Source organism: Saxophila tyrrhenica, assembly GCF_035928015.1.
Source record: "Saxophila tyrrhenica strain CCFEE 5935 chromosome Unknown scaffold_6, whole genome shotgun sequence".
Classification (NCBI taxonomy): Eukaryota; Fungi; Ascomycota; class Dothideomycetes; order Mycosphaerellales; family Extremaceae; genus Saxophila; species Saxophila tyrrhenica.
The window spans coordinates 474,658-492,349 of record NW_027041738.1 but is presented as its reverse complement, the minus strand read 5'-3'; the positions used below and the strand labels follow the sequence as shown (position 1 = coordinate 492,349).

General features: G+C 55.1%; 9 protein-coding genes across 9 annotated transcripts; 5 read left to right on the top strand and 4 right to left on the bottom strand.

Annotated features, from left to right (window-relative positions):
* Positions 1-430: 430 nt before the first annotated feature.
* LTR77_004240 (uncharacterized protein) lies at positions 431-1,084 on the top strand (the record flags this gene model as incomplete). Its single annotated transcript, XM_064801494.1, has 1 exon — positions 431-1,084. The coding sequence occupies one exon, from the start codon at positions 431-433 to the stop codon at positions 1,082-1,084; it is 654 nt and encodes a 217-aa protein (XP_064660124.1).
* Positions 1,085-1,543: 459 nt separating this feature from the next.
* Positions 1,544-2,326, top strand: LTR77_004239 (uncharacterized protein; the record flags this gene model as incomplete). The annotated part of the gene is made up of 1 exon (XM_064801493.1): positions 1,544-2,326. The coding sequence occupies one exon, from the start codon at positions 1,544-1,546 to the stop codon at positions 2,324-2,326; it is 783 nt and encodes a 260-aa protein (XP_064660123.1).
* Positions 2,327-2,578: 252 nt separating this feature from the next.
* CIA1 (Cytosolic iron-sulfur protein assembly protein) lies at positions 2,579-4,123 on the top strand (the record flags this gene model as incomplete). The annotated part of the gene is made up of 2 exons (XM_064801492.1): positions 2,579-3,865; positions 3,911-4,123. The coding sequence occupies 2 exons, from the start codon at positions 2,579-2,581 to the stop codon at positions 4,121-4,123; spliced, it is 1,500 nt and encodes a 499-aa protein (XP_064660122.1).
* Positions 4,124-4,853: 730 nt separating this feature from the next.
* On the bottom strand, positions 4,854-6,374 carry LST8 (TOR complex subunit lst8; the record flags this gene model as incomplete). The annotated part of the gene is made up of 4 exons (XM_064801491.1): positions 4,854-5,548; positions 5,601-5,845; positions 6,280-6,301; positions 6,353-6,374. 4 exons carry the CDS (start codon positions 6,372-6,374, stop codon positions 4,854-4,856), a joined length of 984 nt encoding a protein of 327 aa, XP_064660121.1.
* A 601-nt stretch (positions 6,375-6,975) lies between these two features.
* On the bottom strand, positions 6,976-7,258 carry LTR77_004236 (uncharacterized protein; the record flags this gene model as incomplete). The annotated part of the gene is made up of 2 exons (XM_064801490.1): positions 6,976-7,196; positions 7,243-7,258. 2 exons carry the CDS (start codon positions 7,256-7,258, stop codon positions 6,976-6,978), a joined length of 237 nt encoding a protein of 78 aa, XP_064660120.1.
* Positions 7,259-8,624: 1,366 nt separating this feature from the next.
* LTR77_004235 (uncharacterized protein) lies at positions 8,625-10,793 on the top strand (the record flags this gene model as incomplete). The annotated part of the gene is made up of 2 exons (XM_064801489.1): positions 8,625-8,627; positions 8,937-10,793. The coding sequence occupies 2 exons, from the start codon at positions 8,625-8,627 to the stop codon at positions 10,791-10,793; spliced, it is 1,860 nt and encodes a 619-aa protein (XP_064660119.1).
* Positions 10,794-11,381: 588 nt separating this feature from the next.
* ELP1 (putative elongator complex protein 1) lies at positions 11,382-15,143 on the bottom strand (the record flags this gene model as incomplete). Its single annotated transcript, XM_064801488.1, has 1 exon — positions 11,382-15,143. One exon carries the CDS (start codon positions 15,141-15,143, stop codon positions 11,382-11,384), a length of 3,762 nt encoding a protein of 1,253 aa, XP_064660118.1.
* Positions 15,144-15,459: 316 nt separating this feature from the next.
* On the bottom strand, positions 15,460-15,784 carry COX15_1 (Cytochrome c oxidase assembly protein cox15; the record flags this gene model as incomplete). The annotated part of the gene is made up of 3 exons (XM_064801487.1): positions 15,460-15,485; positions 15,539-15,571; positions 15,634-15,784. The coding sequence occupies 3 exons, from the start codon at positions 15,782-15,784 to the stop codon at positions 15,460-15,462; spliced, it is 210 nt and encodes a 69-aa protein (XP_064660117.1).
* An 894-nt stretch (positions 15,785-16,678) lies between these two features.
* On the top strand, positions 16,679-17,624 carry LTR77_004232 (uncharacterized protein; the record flags this gene model as incomplete). The annotated part of the gene is made up of 2 exons (XM_064801486.1): positions 16,679-16,912; positions 16,968-17,624. 2 exons carry the CDS (start codon positions 16,679-16,681, stop codon positions 17,622-17,624), a joined length of 891 nt encoding a protein of 296 aa, XP_064660116.1.
* Positions 17,625-17,692: the final 68 nt, after the last annotated feature.

The window sequence follows — 17,692 nt, the reverse complement described above, 5'->3', positions numbered from 1 at the left end:
ATCGTCTGCGACGCCAGAACGCTTCGCCGAAGCTTGTACATCTTGCGTAATATCAGCAGAGGTTCTGGCTTAACTTCACTCTTGCTTGAGAAATGCGAAGGCGTGGTGAGAGATGGTTGATGCACGTTCACATGTCAGTAATGTGTCGTGCATCGGTGGTTGAAATGCCTCACAGTTAGAATGGGCTTTCTTCACGTGCTTGAACGATACGATCAGTGAATGACTCCCTTCTCGAAGTCAGGCAAATATTCAGCAGAAGCAGTCGCCTAAAGAAAACGGTGAGGTCGCAGAAACGTTCTCGGTTCATATGACTGCAGAGCGATTCTCATCTCGACATGAATTTTCCACGCGCCTTTCAGCTTTGTTAACTTCTGATCACATACGGCACACCCCTTCCTTTCGGATGCTACCTTCATCAGCGTCTCACAACATGGCAGACTCGTCAGACCAGCAAGCGCAGCTGAGCGAGGCCAAAGACACGAACACCCGAGAGCCACGTGGCACCGACGATACCACCACCACCACCGCGGTGTTAACGCCACCACAGGTTCCCGTTTCAACACACTGTCCGCTACTCGAGCTACCACCTGAGCTCAGGAACAGCATATGGGAGTACGCTGTGACAGAGCAAGCGAAGCTCCCGCTAGACGGAGGCATCCCAGAGCTACCCCTGCTCCTGGCCTGCAAGCAAATCCGCGAGGAAGCATGGCCAATCTTCTACCTTCAAAACAAGTTCACTGTGCGTGACACGGACTACAACAGCGATATCTACACTCACACCACGAAGCGATCGCGCGAGCTCAAACGGCGGTACAAGATCCGCTTCCAGTACAAAACCATCGGCACAAGGATGCCCAATTGGCCCAATCTTATGACTCGGCTTCACCGCTATCATGAAGGCTTGGTGAGTCATCACTTCATCAAGCCATCACGTGTTCCAAAATCAGAGTCGGTAACAAATGGTCTGCTCGGGGTTATGTTCAAGACCGTTGAAAACTCCAAGAGCAGGTCCTGGGCTCAGGTTGAGATGCTGTTGGAGGAGTACCACCGAGTTCTGGTGAGGATAGATGCACGATGGGAGTGAGCTCAGGTCCGACCAGGAAATCCACAACGTGCCGTGGCATCGCCGGAGCATGGGCTCTTAGAGTTCGGGGTAGTCCGCAATCCGGGCCAGCTTCACCAACGCAGACCTGTCTAATGAAGAGAGTACTGAGCGAGCGGTGCTAATATGGAACCCGAGCGCAATTGCTGAGACCCCTCTTCCGACCTCTCATGGCGAGGAGACATATGTGGTTGATCTATTTCTGCTTACCACCAGACAGCTCGACCCACAGCAGATATCCGCAAGCACATAAATACCAAGGCACCCCCCATCGAAATAGGTGACTTTCAACAGATCGATACTTCCGCACAATAGCACGACTTTCTCACATCCCAGTAAAACACACACGCCACCCGCCATTATCCCTCATCAGTTACCGCCCACATCACATACCTTTCTCGCCCCCAAGTCGCCCTCAGACTCGCAACACTCTACGCCACGATGGACAACAGCCTACTTGGAACACTGCCGGCGGAACTTCGCCTCGAGATCTACCGGTTGGTGATGCTCATAGGGACCACATTTTCCAAGACCAAGTCCTCCAAGCCGAACCCTTCCAAGCCGTCCGGACCCAAACCACCCACGGTCGAGATTACCGAAACCGGGTATGCCAGACTTGAAATCAACTCCTTAGGAGTTTCAGCACCACCCCTTCTCCTCACTTGCAAAGACATCCGCTCGGAGGCCCTGCCAGTCTTCTACCAAGAGATCTGTTTCGTCATTACTCTGGATGGCTTCAACCCGGAAACAATGCTAAAGTGGTACGACCATTGCCTCAAGCCTCCTGCCGAAGTCTTGCCAAAAGTGTGGCACGACTTCATGATCGCCAGGCCAGTTGATCGAAACTGGGACAACCTGATGCGTTGGGCTCAGTTGTATCACTCCAACGTACTCATCCAACCGGCTTTCACTGCCGCAGACGCAGAACGGCAAGCCGCAACGCCCGGGTGGCTTGCTGCATGGCAGAAGAAATACACGGAGATGCAAATCATCGCCGAGATGTTCCGCAAGGTCGCGGTGCTGCGGGCAGAGCCCAGGGAACTTGTCCGGCAGCATTTAAATCATGACCGTGTCGAATTGGCGAGGAGAGGACATGAAGATTGGGACCCCGGGATGAAGCACTGTCTCGCATACAGGGTGAGACTGGGCAGGCGAGGAGGGTTGGGGTGGGGACCGACTTTCATCGAGGATCGGGATGGGCGTGGCGGCAGGTTGAGATTCTAGCTTTAGCATTGCGGCCTTGCATAGCACAACGGATAGCATGAGCCTTCCTTCTTAGGGGATAGGCAAGGGGCCGTAGTCAGGTCATACCTGCACAGTTCGATAGTGAAATGCAGCAAATGTTCCACTCTACAAGCTCCTGCCCAATCCAGCGACCCCACATACGTCACTCCATGTGCCTCGATCAGAAATTCTACATACTTGCCATCTCATTTTCACATGAACAAAGCGACATCCACATTTCCCAGCTCTAAGATGCCCTCCATAACCTCCCTCGCGACCTTCACACCCTCCTGCAACGCCCGCGCCTGGCTCACCTCCCCGCACCCCCACCTCCCCATCGTTGCAACCGCCTGCTCCGACAAGACCGTCCGCATCTACTCGACGCAAAACTTCCAACAGCAATCCACAATCTCCGGCGGCCACAAGCGCTCAATACGCAGCTGCGCCTGGAGACCCAACAGCGTTGGCGAGAGCGTGTTAGCAACTGGCAGCTTCGACGCCAGCGCAGGCATATGGCGGCGATGGGAGGACGGCGCTGGGAAAGGGAAGGCCAACGCTGAGATCGACTTTACGTCTGGCCTGGCCGGTGGAGATGCGGACAAGGATGATGAGGACGAGGATGAGTGGAAGTTCGCTGTGATACTGGATGGACATGATTCGGAGATCAAGAGTCTTGCTTTTTCGCCCACGAGTCCTTTGCTGGCGACTTGTAGTAGGGATAAGAGCGTGTGGATATGGGAGGAGCTGGACGAGGACAACTTTGAGACGGTAGCGGTGTTGCAGGATCATGAGGGGGATGTGAAGTGCGTTGCATGGCATCCGGGGGAGGAGCTACTGGCGAGCGCGAGCTATGATGATAACGTGAGGCTGTGGAGGGAGGACGTGGATGATTGGGCTTGCTGTACACTTTTGACTGGGCATGGAGGGACGGTATGGTGGGTTGAGTTCGAGGGAACGGAGATGGTGGCCAAGATTGGAGGAGGAGATGTTGCGAGTGAGGAGCAAAAGGCGCTGGTACAGCAACGGGAGAAGGCTGGGTCACGGCTGGTGTCTTGTTCGGATGACCAGAGTATAAGAGTGTGGCGAAAGGTACCGAAGGAGAACCCAGATGGGACGCCGCAGCAGAGACTGCCCAGCATATGGAAGAACAGCAACTTCGAAGAGGAGTGGGTGGAGGAGGCGAGACTGCCTTCGGTGCATGAGCGACCAGTTTTGGCAGTCAGCTGGAGCCGCAAGACCGGCAGGGTGGCGAGTACGGGCTCAGATGGCAAGATTGCTGTCTACGAGGAGCGATGGACAGGGTCGGCTGCGAACGGCGATGTAGCGATGGGAGATGCGCCCTCATCTGACGGCAGTGCTCACAATGGTAGCGACGCTGAGAAGCAGGCGATCACGGAGTGGGTGGTGCTGGCGGAGATTGACAACGCACACGATGTGTTCGAAGTCAATCACGTAGTGTGGGCGCCGCGGGCAGACAAAGGGAAGGTTCACGATGAAGAGGAAGTGTTGATATCCACGGGAGACGATGGCGAGGTGCGAGTATGGCGATTCGAGCCGTGTGGGCATGGTACATATCATGCCTAGCTAAGTATTCGAACCCAGCGTCGTTGGGCAAAGCAGATCGCTCACGAGTCCAAAACGAACAGCGCGTCACTGCTAGCAAAAGAAGTCGTCGACTCAATGTGCAAAAAACGTCGCAGGCCCTATCGAACCGCCGACCAAAAGGCAAAAGACAACACCCAATCCACCACAAAGGGCAACCGGACAGTCTTATTGGCTCAGACGGGTTGGCGCTAGCCGATGTCCAGCTTTTTTGGCCTCCTGCTTGCTCGATAAGTGCACTTTTTGTGACTGATAAATATCCCTTTCCATGGACTATGCCGAAGTTCGGCCGGCCGCTCACAAGTTTGGAGGTCACTGCGGCACCACGGAGACATTCGCAGACGACCCTCTTTCGACTGCTTCGGTCTGGCACACGGCGGCGGTTCGAGATACAGCGTGGCGACACAATCGAGAAGAAACGTGCTGCATCTCGGGAGCGACCCAGCCTCGCGATCGAGCCGGAGCAGCTGTGGGATGATGCTGTGTTGTACGCCTCCTGGACCAATCCCAGTCTGACGGCGGGCCTGTAGAGAGCTTGGGACGGTCATTGCGGTGGGAGATCTACCCTTTCAAGTCGAGTAGTGTCAGGTGGGAGGATCAAGGTCACTCTAGTACCGAGGGACCTGACAAGCGTGCACGAAGCTCGTTGCTACAAATTTTGATGAGAGCAGACGACGAGATTGAAGTGGGCGTTGATGAACCATGGTATCATTTGCTTCAGTGCTATGGAAGCGTGCACTGGAATAAGCGCTTCTCACCTCCATAATGTCATGCAAACCCTGCCGTGACCATCTGAAAAGTAGGCACAGTGCTCTTGCCCATACCCTTTACTCCCTTAGAACGCCGTGCGCCGTCATGCTCCATTCTTTCCTTGATTAGCCGTAGACAGTTGCACTTTTCCACCCCCTCAGCCACGCGAGAGAGGTCACCTCGTCTCCGAATAGTCGTTCAGCGCCACACACACAGCTCCGCGGTGATGTCCGTTGTATTGGCGTATGATGCTCTTGTTCGACAACTCCCACAGCCGAGCGTAGTGGTCGCTGCAGGCCGTAACGAGGTACGCAGAATCCGCCGAGAAGGCGCAGTCCCACACCCAACGCTGATGTCCATCCAGCTCCTGCTCCAGCTCGAACGCACGATCGCCGGTCTCACCGTCCGTAAGCTGTGGTGCTTGCGAGCTGCCTTCTGCGTCGACCTTCCAGATCCGAGCGGTGTGGTCTGCGGAGCAGGTGGCGAGATGTAGGACGTCGGGTGATAGAAGTACCCGGGTGATGTAGGTACCATGTGCTTTGAAGCGAGTGACAGGAACGAGGCTCGTGACATCATGGACAGTGATGAGGCGCCACACATACACCGAGCCGCTCATGCTGTTGCTGACCGCAGCGCATAGGAGAGAGCCATCAGTCGCCACCGTCACCGAAGCGACGCTCTTATCTTCTTCCGGCACGAGTTGATGACTGCATTTGTTCTCTCCGAGATCCCATATCCGTACGTTGCCGCCGCGGTCGCAGGAGATCAGCTCGCCTTGGTTGGGGTGGATGACGACGTCGTTGACGGGTACGCCATGGGAGTAGTTGCGTTGGATGTGGCCGCTTCGGGTGTCCCAGATCTTGACGGTACCTTGGATGACGGTCAGTATGGTGGTCTTGCGGTAGGCAGAACATGTAGGTACCATCTTCAGAACTCGTGACCATCCATTTGCCTTCGCAGTGAAATGCGACGCCTGTGATGTTGCCGGTATGTCCTTCGAAAGTCAAGACCGCAGCAGGGTTGGTCGACTTGATCTCATAGAGCTTCACTGTATGATGTCCTGCAGCGGCGAGGAACCGCTTGTCGGGTGATATGCATAGTCGGTTGACTTGAGAGTCGGGGTGAGGGATGGTGCGAGAGCATAGTCCGCTGAGGGCCTCCCAGAACCTGAACGAGAAGAGGCGTTAGTAAGGAGAGACGCAGGAGCATGGCGACCTTATGTATGAGCGAGGCATCGCACATCCAGAAAAGGTGATGTTGTCATAAACCTTAATCGTATGATTGACCAACAACAGTCAATGTATAGGTCATCATCTGGGTTTCTGGTGGGTAGCTGACACACAAAACCAGGTAGTTGTATGCATGCAACTTTCATTCTCCAGGCGGCCTGCGGAGATAGAGTTCTTCCCGAAGCACACGTGTCATCATGGTCGAGTGTTCGCATGTCGTGAGAAGCTGATGAGTAACTCCCACAAAGCATAAAGGACCGAAATTTCCATTCGCCGTAGACAGTCCGTCGCCTCCAAGGCAAACTCATATTACCCACGACGGGCGCTGATCCCAGCAATCGCAAGTGCTTGGTTCATTCGGAATAAGCTTACCTGATCGTATGGTCGTACCCGGCTGATTGGCATATTAGCGACCTCGCTAACCCTGGCGTTGAGACAAACTTACCCGTACAGAGTATTACTGACATTCCGTAAGAGTGCGGAGGCTGGCTGTAATCTGTATAAGGCTATGCCTATGCCCGCCCGCTCGCGGCGTCGTTGCGATAGATGTCGCAACCCAGCGGAGGACCGACAGCAGATGCTGCTAGACGATGACAGCTGACATCGTGTGGTGGTGGTTGAGTCCTGTGCGCGAGCATTTGTGTTGGAAGAGCCCTGGTCAGAGGTGAGTGATGAAGGAAAGGCTGATCTGCGCTTGCTGCAGTGAACACGCGCTAGTTTCGGCAACAGCCTCTCGTGCCGCCGTGCCTGCATAAGATTATCAGAGCTCCTTCCACTTTGGGGCGGTGTTTCTTGGCGCGTCGCACGCTCTTTCGACTTCACCTCTTCGACGTCGATGCTGTCCAGAACGATCGGGTGCAACGCTGTTCGGTCGTTGACGCTCATGACGGCCTCACCAGACTACGGGACATACCGACACACCTTGCCCGGGTATGAAGGGGCATGAGCCAACATACTGCGGGGCCAGACCACTGTCGTCGACGCCAGGCTTGCTTGCGACCACCACCAGCAGTCGTTGATGCTGGCCTGGGAGCACCGTCACACCTAATCGAACCTGTTGGGAGTCCGTCAAGAGTCAATACAAAAAGCATGCGCCAGGGTCGCAGCGTGATGGCCCTGGTCGGTGGGAGGGAAGTTGGCCAACGGGGTAAAGGTCTTGCATCCTTCATGATCCTTGTGGTCGACACGCATAGTGACCAGCTGTCGAGCAGGGTACCGTGGGCGCGAGTGGGCCGGACGTTCTGCTTCATCACGTTGCTGCAGAAGCGGTACGGTCCCATGCAGTCTGTCTAGAAGAGTTATCTTGTAGATAGATTGCATAGGTTATTGACTTACCATGGCAGCGCTCCATGAGCGGACCTTGCACACGTCCTCCTTATGTGGGCACCAGCCTATCGCATTTCAACTTTCGATCGAGGCTTGCTTCATCTTACGACAGTGCACCCGGCCATGTCTCAGTATATTTTGCCCGGTATCATCGTCGACACGGCCGGCATCTGTCACCATGTCTGGAGGTGGACGCCACTCGCAGTGCTCTCCACAGAGGTCGATCGTTGTATCTTGCTCTTGCGGACCAATGTCGCACTGGTATGCAGCCGTCCCACAGCCTGTCGCAACAGGCGTAGCACTTCGATTTGGTGCGGTCGCCTTGCGTAAAGTAAGCGGACTTGACACCCAACGACCGGGACACTGACAGACCTCCTTTGCTATCAGCTGGGACCTCTCAAAATATGCCCGGCGTACGCTTGCCGATGTGTAATCAACATGGCAGCTGGCGCCTGCCTCGTGCAACATCCTTTTGCTCATGTCGCAGTGGCGACGGCGTTGTCGAACTGCGCTCTGCAGTTGAGGCAACCACGATGATACAAGGCCAGCCCGGCAGGAGCAGAGCGCGACGACGACGACGACGACGCCAACATGTTGTCCGCAGCACTATCGATATGTTGCAAGAAGCTTGCTGCGTCGTGGCACGCAGTGGTGGGCTGAGCTGGTATGCTTCATCATGGTGACAGGTCAAGACATTCGGGCGAGATTGTTCAAAACATGAAGCATGTTTAGGAAGCGATGAGCCAAGTCAGGCAAGGCAAGGCAAGACACTCCGATCAGGTGAGTAAGTTGCCCTCCAGCTAGGACTAATTGGGATCGAAGTCGACGGGCGGTGGAAGGTGGGCATCGGAGCTGGGCACCACCACGGCGCACCGCTCCCTTTCGCCGATTTCCTTCGCTGATCTCTTGGCCGCACGTCGATGCACTCTCGGCCCACTGTCGCCGACGACCCCCGAGTCTCCCGGGATGGCTCCTGCGTCAAGGACTGCCCACAACGAACCTTGGGTCAGTGACCCTTCCACGTCTTTCCAGTGGCCTCTGTCGACGTTGAGGCCGAGCGGGTGACTGCGGCATGACTCTGAACCTGAGTACCTGTGGATAATGTTAAACCTTACTGGTGCCCTGCGGATTCCGGTGGTAGGAGACCCTGAATGGGACGGTTTGCAAAAGCTTATTTCGGCGCGCGACGCAGACGCATCCATGCCGAAATGCTTGTACAGCGCCTTGTCGTGCTCCTAAAGACCTCAAATTTGACCGCATGAGAGCCATAGCGAAGGGCTAACTCCTGATACCAATATCGCGTTGTTCTATGGGAGGGAACAAGCGTACAGGCTTGCTCGGGCAATACTGGCTCTGAGGTCTGCTCATGTTCATACTGATATACCAGAACCATGGTAAGTATGCTCGCACTCTCAGCAAATCTTCACATAGATGCACAAAACCCGGCCTCCCCCTCTGGTAATTTTCTCTCCTGTATGATCTCTCTCGCACACAAATTCTCTCACATCACAATCACACAAACTCTCTGCACACACACGAGACAAGACCATACACACTTCGAGAGTCGAGAACTTCCGACGAGCAATCAGACAACTTCAAGTTCTCACAATCTCAAGTAAGTCCTCACTGCCATCTCAGCCGCTGTAGTGGCGGCCCCTGACTTTCTCCCTGGAGAAACCAACAAAGTGCTAAATCCTCTGCAGACAACACAACAATCACGCCGGAGAACTCCATCTAGTCAAGCAAATATGGATTCTCAACAATCAATCAGCGGGGCCTACAACCTTGCGGCCTTGTTCATGAACGACGGCATCAGTCAGTTCATCTCGGAGAGTTATGCCTCCCTCAAGGAGCCTTTGGGCTTCACCAACCACTGCCCGATCCTCATCTCTGACGATCATGGGGACACCATGGGCGCCCCACCGGTCAATGCGGTCACCAGCAACGTGATCGACCTGACCGACGATACCACCAGCGGCCCGGTCCCTGATCTGGCCAGCAACAAGGCCAGCAACTCGGTCTTGCCGGTGACTGACGAGCTGCCAGCTGTCACCAACGAGGAGCCGGTCGTGATCGACGACGAGCCGGCCGTGATCGACGGTTCCCAGACCCCTCTACCGTCGATCAGCCCCAAGAAGCGGCGCAAAGGTCAAGCGTTGATGGTCCCGCCGTCAGATCGACAGGGCCAATATACGGCTCCGCCACGGCTCTTCAGTCACGCGGCACAACTTCGCCAGGCCACTGGCAGAAAAGTCCGTGCTTGGGAGAGCAACGACGACAACTGGGCCCCCACGACGGAGGCAATCAACAGCAAGAAGGGGCCCGGTTACACGAAGAGGGATCCGGAACAGCTCTACATTCAGAGAATGGCGAAACTTGCGGCTGGTGAACGCCGGAAGGAGAAGGAGGCGAAGGAGAGGGAGGCTCTTGCTGCTGACGGTCCAAGCAACCACCAGGACTCGACCGTCGCCACCGGCACGAAGAGGAAGGCCTCGGAGGAGGACGAGGCGGCGCCATCCCAGCCGCCAGCAAAGAAGCAGTGCGCCGCTTCTCCAAACCAGGGAGGAGCGCAGGGGCCCTTCTCCACCGCTACAGTTCCGCGAGCCCCCAGGCCCTCAAGGTGGCTTTCTTCTTCACGACTGGCCCTACCTGGAATGAACTTCGTGAGTCCCCCGAAAGTCACGGCAGAGGCTCAAAGGGAGGCCGACCTTCAGCTGGAGGCGAACCTCCAAGCCTTGTTCGACGCAGCACCTGAGTCGACATCCCCATCTCCTGATCACCCAGCGACAACAAGCGATGATCAGGCGGCAGAACTTCAAGCTGCCAACGATGAGGACCCCGGGTCACTGGAGGCGAATCTCCAAGCTGCGTTCGACGCAGACTCTGAGTCGACACAGTCATCTCCTGAGCACCCTGCGACCGCAAACGACGACCAGGCGGAAGAACTTGGAGACGTCGACGACTATGACTACGGGTCGCTTTTCGGGGACAACGAGTCTTCGGCCACCGAGGAGGATGAACACAGCTCGGTGTTCTCGGAGCATGAGGTCCGTGAGCACCGTGACTCAATGACCTCGCGGGAGGATGGCAGTGAGCCGGAAGTCTCGGACGAAGATGAAGACTCCAACGAGAGGGAGCGCATTGCGGAGGAAGCGAAGGAGCTAGCGGAGGAGAAGAGGCTAGCGGAGGAGAAGAGACTAGCGGAGGAGAAGAGACTGGCGGAGGAGACGAGACTGGCCGAGGCAGCCAAAGCCGCGAAGGCCCAACAACAGTCCATCGACGACGACGCGGCATCCGACAGCTCTTCCGAATACGAGAGCGACTCTGACAGCGACGAAGACATGCCCGACGCCGTCGACGAGGAGGACGCCGCCCGCGCCGCTGAGCGCCAAGTCCGTCAGGATGCCATCACGGAGCTCGAGCGTGAGGTTGAGAGCCAGAAAGCCAGAGTCGGCAGGATGGACAACAAGCTCTTGGTTCAGCGTGCGCAAGGACAGCTGCGCACAATGGAGGAGGAGTTGAGGTTGAAGAAGGAGGCCTTCGAGATGGAGAATCCGTGAACATCAAGCACGTGACCATCTTTGAGCACGTGACATTCTCCTCGACAGCAACAACACCGACAACATCAACCACCCTGCCGACCAACATACGCCACCGACGCTTTCGACATCACCGACGCCGAGCGACACCGACACCGAACCTCACCACCGAACCGACCGACTACCGCGAGAAGGGCTAAAGGGGGTATCAAGCGGAAAAGGGAAGGGACTTTGGTTGGTCCACTACACCAACATCTCACCTCCCTTCACCAGCTGACGTTCAGACCAGATTGACTGCACGAAGGAACGTTTGGGATCGGAGGCAGGAAGTGCAGGATGCGAGGGCGGACGAAGGCATTAGGGAAGGGAAGAATGAGGAGCACTGACGGGGCATCGTCAGCCTGGGAGTCGGTGGCAAGAGGGGGGCATCAGTAACTGGGCTGCTTTCAGTGGCCCGGGCCTGGAGCCTCCGTCTTGCCACCGACCGACAGTAGTCTGTTCGTTCGTGGGTTTTTCGTTCGTAGTCTGTTTATATCTTGGTAGTGTGCTTGAATGGCATTTGCGTTTTGTTGTACACTGTTCTTCTATCTACCTTACTGTCGATGGTTGTCACGGTAGTAAGCTGAGTTTCTCGAAGATCTTCAACGTCGGCGTCTCCTGCTTCTGCGACGTCAGAGCATCCCAAAGCACACCCTGTCCGCCCAACGGTCGTGTCATCCCCTCCTCACCATTCTGGCCCACGTCGCCGTTCTGCTCCACGACTTGTTCGGGGTTGCTGAAAACCTCGCCCATGCTCATCCTCACTACAGCTGTGACCTCATCAAAAGCCGCTTGCACGGCAATAGCACGCTCCCGCATACTGCGCCTCATCAGTCCCTCAATGAGCCTGGTGACATCCTCGCCCACATCGTTCAACCTCTGCACCAGCCGAGCGATCGAATTGACCAAATACTCTTCTTCATACACCGTGCCCTTCTTGCCTCTAGCTCTCTTGCGCTCCTCCCTCCGCTTGTTCTTCGAGGTCTTGCGAGTAGCGTTCGTGGCCAAGGTACCCGTGCTCCGGTTTGTGTACCTTGTCATAAAAGTTCCTGCTGAAGTAGAAGCATCCGTGGGAGCAAGCGAGAGGTTGTCTGGTATACCGCCGTCGCCTCCCTCCTCGCCGTCCAAGAAGGCCATGGGGTTGTCGGCCTTCTTTTCGCGGAGCTCTCGTAATCGTGGGACTTGTGCGGCCAGCTGCTGCTTCATCTCTGCAAGGAGCTCGGTCATCGATGCTGATGCTTCGACGAGGCCGGCGTCTATGATGGTTTTGAGCAGCTCCGGCTTTTTTCGGAGAGTAACTTGCCTTGCTGCTTCGGCGAACTGGTAGCCTTTACACAGCAATCTGGCGGATGCATCGAGATCGTTGAGGTAGTCGAGATGAATAGCGGCGGCGCTCGTGAACTCCTTGCTTTCTTCCAAGCTGGCAGAGAGGTCTTGTGCTAGAGCCGACAACTCATCAGCCGACAGTGGCACCAAAGCAGCATTAGCAAGACACTCTTGCCAGGTGCCGACTGCTCGATAAGCTTCGTGTGCAGCAGCATGGTCGCCGACATACTCGTGGGCGATACCAGCTTCCTTGAACCTATTGCGACTGTTCAAATGATCCGCATAGAGCCTCATCAATTGCATTAGACGGCTGTTGTCGTAGCGATATAAGTCAATCGCAGCAGCGTATAATTCGTGCTTCATGGCATAAGACTGCAGCTCATCAAACGCTTCCAAAGCATGCAGATGAGTGAGAGCTTTCTGATATCTCTTCAGATCGTCATCAACCTTGAACTTCCGCCTGAGCGGCTGCATATCATGTAGTTCTTGCAGATGAGGCAGATACTCTCGCGGGTCTTTCTGCGACTGTTGCGCAATGAGAAGAGCAACATCGAGGTCGTACACGCCTAGTGCAGTATCGTAGAGCTGATTGACATCCGCAAGGAAGCAGATGTGTTCGACGGCTTGGTCGAGCCGCTCCTGGTCGCCTTCCTTCCTCAACCCTGATATGAGCCGGACGCCTGCCTCTAGATCTGGAGGGTTCTTGCAGACGTGTGCTGTGACGATGTTCTGTAGTCGTGATTCCTTGGTGCTAGAGAGGATTTGAAGAAATGCATCGCATATCTTGTTGATCTTAGAGTTGGTCATTGCGACCTCCTGTGTTTGTCCTTCTGCCATTCCACTAGACACTCCATTCACGACTCCATCGCTTGTGCCATTTGTCAAGCCATTGATGGTGACATCTTCCGTGGGCGCCAGCGTGTCTCTGTACATCGTGACCGATACGTTCTCTTCCGACAAGGAGCTGAGGAAAAGATCGATGAATTCGACTTTCTTCACCTGTTTTATGAAGAGGTCGACATCGTGCATGAATTGTTGCGGGGCGTAATCGTGCAGAATGTTCATGTCCACACGATGCGCACGGCAAACCATGGACGCCTTCTTGTAGTTCCGATCTCTAATACTCTCACGTATGCCAGCGAGGACCAGTGCTCGCGGAAAGATGGTCTCCAGGTTACCACGAGGCATTTGCAGTACCAGTGAGTAAGCACCAGGCATGACTGTGACGATTTTTGCGCCTCTCTCAATGCTTCGGCACCGCTCGTCTTTCTCCGGCTCGTCAGGCGGGATACCCAAATTCGCAGCGTGCAGATGGATGAATTTGAGGAGATGTTGAGATGTGGTGTAGATCAAATGCGAAGCGGTGAAGATGAAAGAAGTGCACTTCGGTATCCGCAAAGTCTGCGAATCGGTCTGTACCTGCAGTACGCCGCCAGCTGTAAGTTGGTACGAGTTCTTGCCATCCAATCTATCAGTGTTTTCGTAGCATATTCTGTCGTGATCCGTACGAGCATACAACGCTCGTCCGTCTTGCAGTACGATCTTTCGTGAGCTACCTTCCATGTGCTCCGGCCATTTCGGGGACGCATGCATCGTCGCCATTTTTGGCGGCCTCGCTGAGTAGTCACATTGCAACAACGACACCGAAGAATGGTGGAGGACAATCAGCTCTGTGCCATCCTCGCTAATCGCCACATCGAGAGCATTGTCCGGTAAATCGACCTCGTCAAATGCCATAGGAGGCGGCACGTTGGCGGTTCTTAGTGGAGTGACCTTCAGCTTCTTGCCGTCGATAACTGCAACAAGGCCAATGTCATTCGGAGGGAGTACTGATCCACGGGTCACTTCGAGTCGATACGACAGCCGGCGTATATCGTGAGCATCTGAGCAGGTCAGGTGTAGTGGTTTCTCTGGATGCCAAGCTGTGCCAATAGAGCCACTCCGGTCGCTTAGGATAATCTCCTGCTTCAGGTAGTAGTGATAGTTGCCCATGGTCCACAGCTGGACCCTGTCTCCAAAAGACACTGCAAGCACTGTCGAGTCGGCGTTCCAGCTCAAAACGATGTTACTACCAGTCGTCGCCATCTCCTCCGCGGTAAGCCGAAGGCCAAACTCTCCATGTCTTAGACCATTCCGTTCGAAGAATACAACGTCGATCTTATCGTCATGACGCTGAACTCCTGCAATAAGTTGGCCACTTGGCTTCCAGCTAAGCGCACCTTCGAGTTGATTGACCGTCTCGCTCATGCTCTCAAGAGAGCCTTCTCTGGAGTACACTCGAATGGCTCGGCGCTTCGGCTCCGCAGGGAGGATGCTGTTGACGGCTACGTATTGTGCGTCACCCCTCCAGCTGATAGTAACCTTGCCGTCGTCTAGAGCACTGAGAGTTCCTTCGTCCACATGCTCTGGAACTGTAGGGTCTCGAAGTGCTTTGGCTGCTCCTCGGCCTTTGAACTGGGTTTCCTTCTTGCCCCAGCCGACCGAGACGTGGTTAGATACCTGAAGATCTTCCGAAGAGAGGGTGACGTTGGAGATACTGTCGAAATCTCTTGTCATGAAAAGCAGGGTTTCCGCTCCAGAGTAGATGACAAGTACCTCATCGCCTGGGTTCCACGCTGCGGCTCGGATGCCAGCGTCGATTGACCCAGCGATTTCGATCAAATCTTCGCCCGGCTGGGCTTCCTCACGCACGACCACGATGTCACCACCCTGTAAGATGAGAACAATGGTCTTCGTATCCGGGAAGCAATGCAAGTCCACGATGGTGTCGAACTCAAGCTCGGGGTTTGGAGAAGGAGCGTCCCACGAAGCGATGGAGTGCGCATCTTCAATTACTTGAGCATCGCCAGGCAGGCGTTTCAAGGTGATGGCTGGGTTGTCCTTTGCAGGCCCGAAGGCTAGTATGAGCGAGTCATCGGAGGCGTCCCAGGTGGTTGCTGTTATTGCTGTGTTGGCGTGGTCGCTGAGCTTGAACTTGGCATGACTGGTGTTCAGCAAGTTGCGCATCTTGGTCTATTGAGAGTCTCTGGCATTCATGTTGGTGACTGGGTCAATGGATATGGGAACGAGTTCTTGATGGATTTCAGATGTTTGAAGGCGCTAGTAAAAGCTAACCGAGCCAATGAGAGCAGTTGTAGCCAATGTGAGGATGAAGTGCTCTGGTGGCTGACCGCTGATGCTGCTAGACTCGACGATTTAACGCATTGGGTCTCAACACATTGCCCCAAGGTATATGTACAACGGCATGATCCTCCTCTCAGCCACGCCTCCACGCATGAACCCCGCTACCGCCCCAGCGTCCTCACCGATACCCTCCGAACGTCTATTTGTTCTTCTTCGTTTGCCAGACTGCAGCCCCGTCAGAAACCGTCGACAGGAGTACATCATTCTTCTAGACTTACCAGCGATGAGGAATGGCGCGCTGAAGCCGACCGCTGTGTCCCCTGTTAGCCATCCTGTCCCCTCAAGTGTCTCCCATCTTCTTTCTAGCACATACCCATGAAGCCCCAATACCGAACCGCAAAGAACTTCGTCAGTGGGTTGAATGGGATGTTGTTTCGTGGCCCTTCGGGATAGTGGTATGGCGAGGCGAACTGGGGACGTGTGGTGTGGAAGCCCCGGCGGGCGGCGGTGGATGGGAGGCGCATTGCGGTTCGTGAGAGCATCTGGCGGCGGGTCAGTATCGTCAAGGGCCATCGCAGCAGCTGTATATACCTTTGCGTTAGGTTCAGCGTGTCCTGGAATTAAGACGGGCTTCTGCTCGGCTAGCATTCGTTGATGAGGGAGGATGAGCTTTGGGAGTTCATGCCCTAGCGGCGGATGTTCCCGATACCGACTCGCTTCGACTTCATCTCGACTTCGACTTCAACTTCAACCCTTAGGCAGTCTATATTACGACAGACTGTAAGCGACAACGATAAGGTAACATGTCTTTTCCCAATACGAGAACGACCCTGTTGCGCGCCATCGAGGGGAGTTACGTTCAAGGATTCAAAGTAGCGGAATTGCTACCACGAAGCAGTGCCACCAGATGCTGCAAGGTCCCCGTCATCGCAGGCCTGAACGAAGCTGTTCACAAGGAGAGATGTGCTGGCCACTCTTCACGTCTACTGTGGCGTAGTGGCACAGCACCTGAGAAGCACTTCATTGCGCCTCAAAGCACAAGGCATTCAATGAAGTGCTCTAACCGCCCAGATTGTTTTGGGAACGTGTGAGCCAGTCACTTCTTGTGAACCAGACACCTCAGAGTGGCTTCACTTTATGCTGCAATCCAACGATTCAAGTGCACATGCCACGCATTCACAGACAGTGACCGGACCTTTCGACACCGCCAGTCAGTCTCGCAGCACCTTTACGGCACAGCAGCTTCACTCAGTTGCATCGCCTCGCTTGAAGGCAGCAGCTGAACAGTTGCGCCTGAACGTGAAGCTCTAATGTTCCAAAGCCCGAGATAAGTATCTCGCAAAAGAAACCCTTTTTCACTACGCTTTTCGTCCATCACTTTTCGTTCGCGCAATCCACTTCAAATAGTCGACGCTGCGATGCCGCAATACAGCTCAACACTTCAGTCGCAAGATGTCGAGCAGGGCGTCCTACTCTGGCTCCCGCCGAAGCACGAAGTCCTGACCGCGCTGGGACATCATGCTCCAAAGAATGATGAGCCTGTCGTCAGCATCACCAACCAAGGACAGCACCCGGAGGACGGGTTCTACGATCATCCGCTTCTGGTCATCTCCAGATCCACAACATCGCCAGACCGCATCCATTTTGTACCGGTAAAAACTTGCAGAGCAAGCGCTTTGGAGGCTGGCACTGATGTACAGTTTATAGCTCACTACCTTCGGTGGCAAGCTGTTATGCAAACGCTACAACCAATACCTCGCCATGACACCTGCACCCGATCACCCACACTTCACGGCGGGCGATACGGCATACCGGACCTTGACACTTCACAAAAACGCCACGATTTCAAGGCCAGGTTACGTGAAAATAACAAGTGTCTGGACGATGCGGTGGAAGGGCGCCAAACACTATTGGGGCGGTAGCACCCCACGCACTACAAATTTCCAGCTCGACGAATCATCTTTGCAGAGATTGCTTCTTTGTGTAAGAAAGCTCAACGGCTACACACCCCGAGAGCAATTCTGCGAAGCCCGGCAGCTGATCCCGAAGAGTATCACGCCCAACCTCACCGGCCACAACTACCATCAAGCCGATACGAGTTTTGATCTTTTCGGCAGCGCCACGCCCTCGTCATACGCAGCAATCATCCAACAGCAGCAAGCTACACGCCCCTCGATACGCATACCAGCGGCAGGTATCCCGTCCTACTGCAGTACTGTGGGAGAACGTCGGCCCCTTCTACCTACCAACCGCCAGCCCTGGGATACACCGAAGGAGTCCTCAGGATGTGGTTGCTGTGGCTGGCTTTTTCTTTGTTTGGTGCTTGGCCTGGGAGTGTGGCTGTGGTGCAAATATGGGTCTTAACATAGCCTGGCAGCATGAACTCTTTGGAATAGCGGGCGGCAATGAGGATGAGGGCAGGCTATTCACTT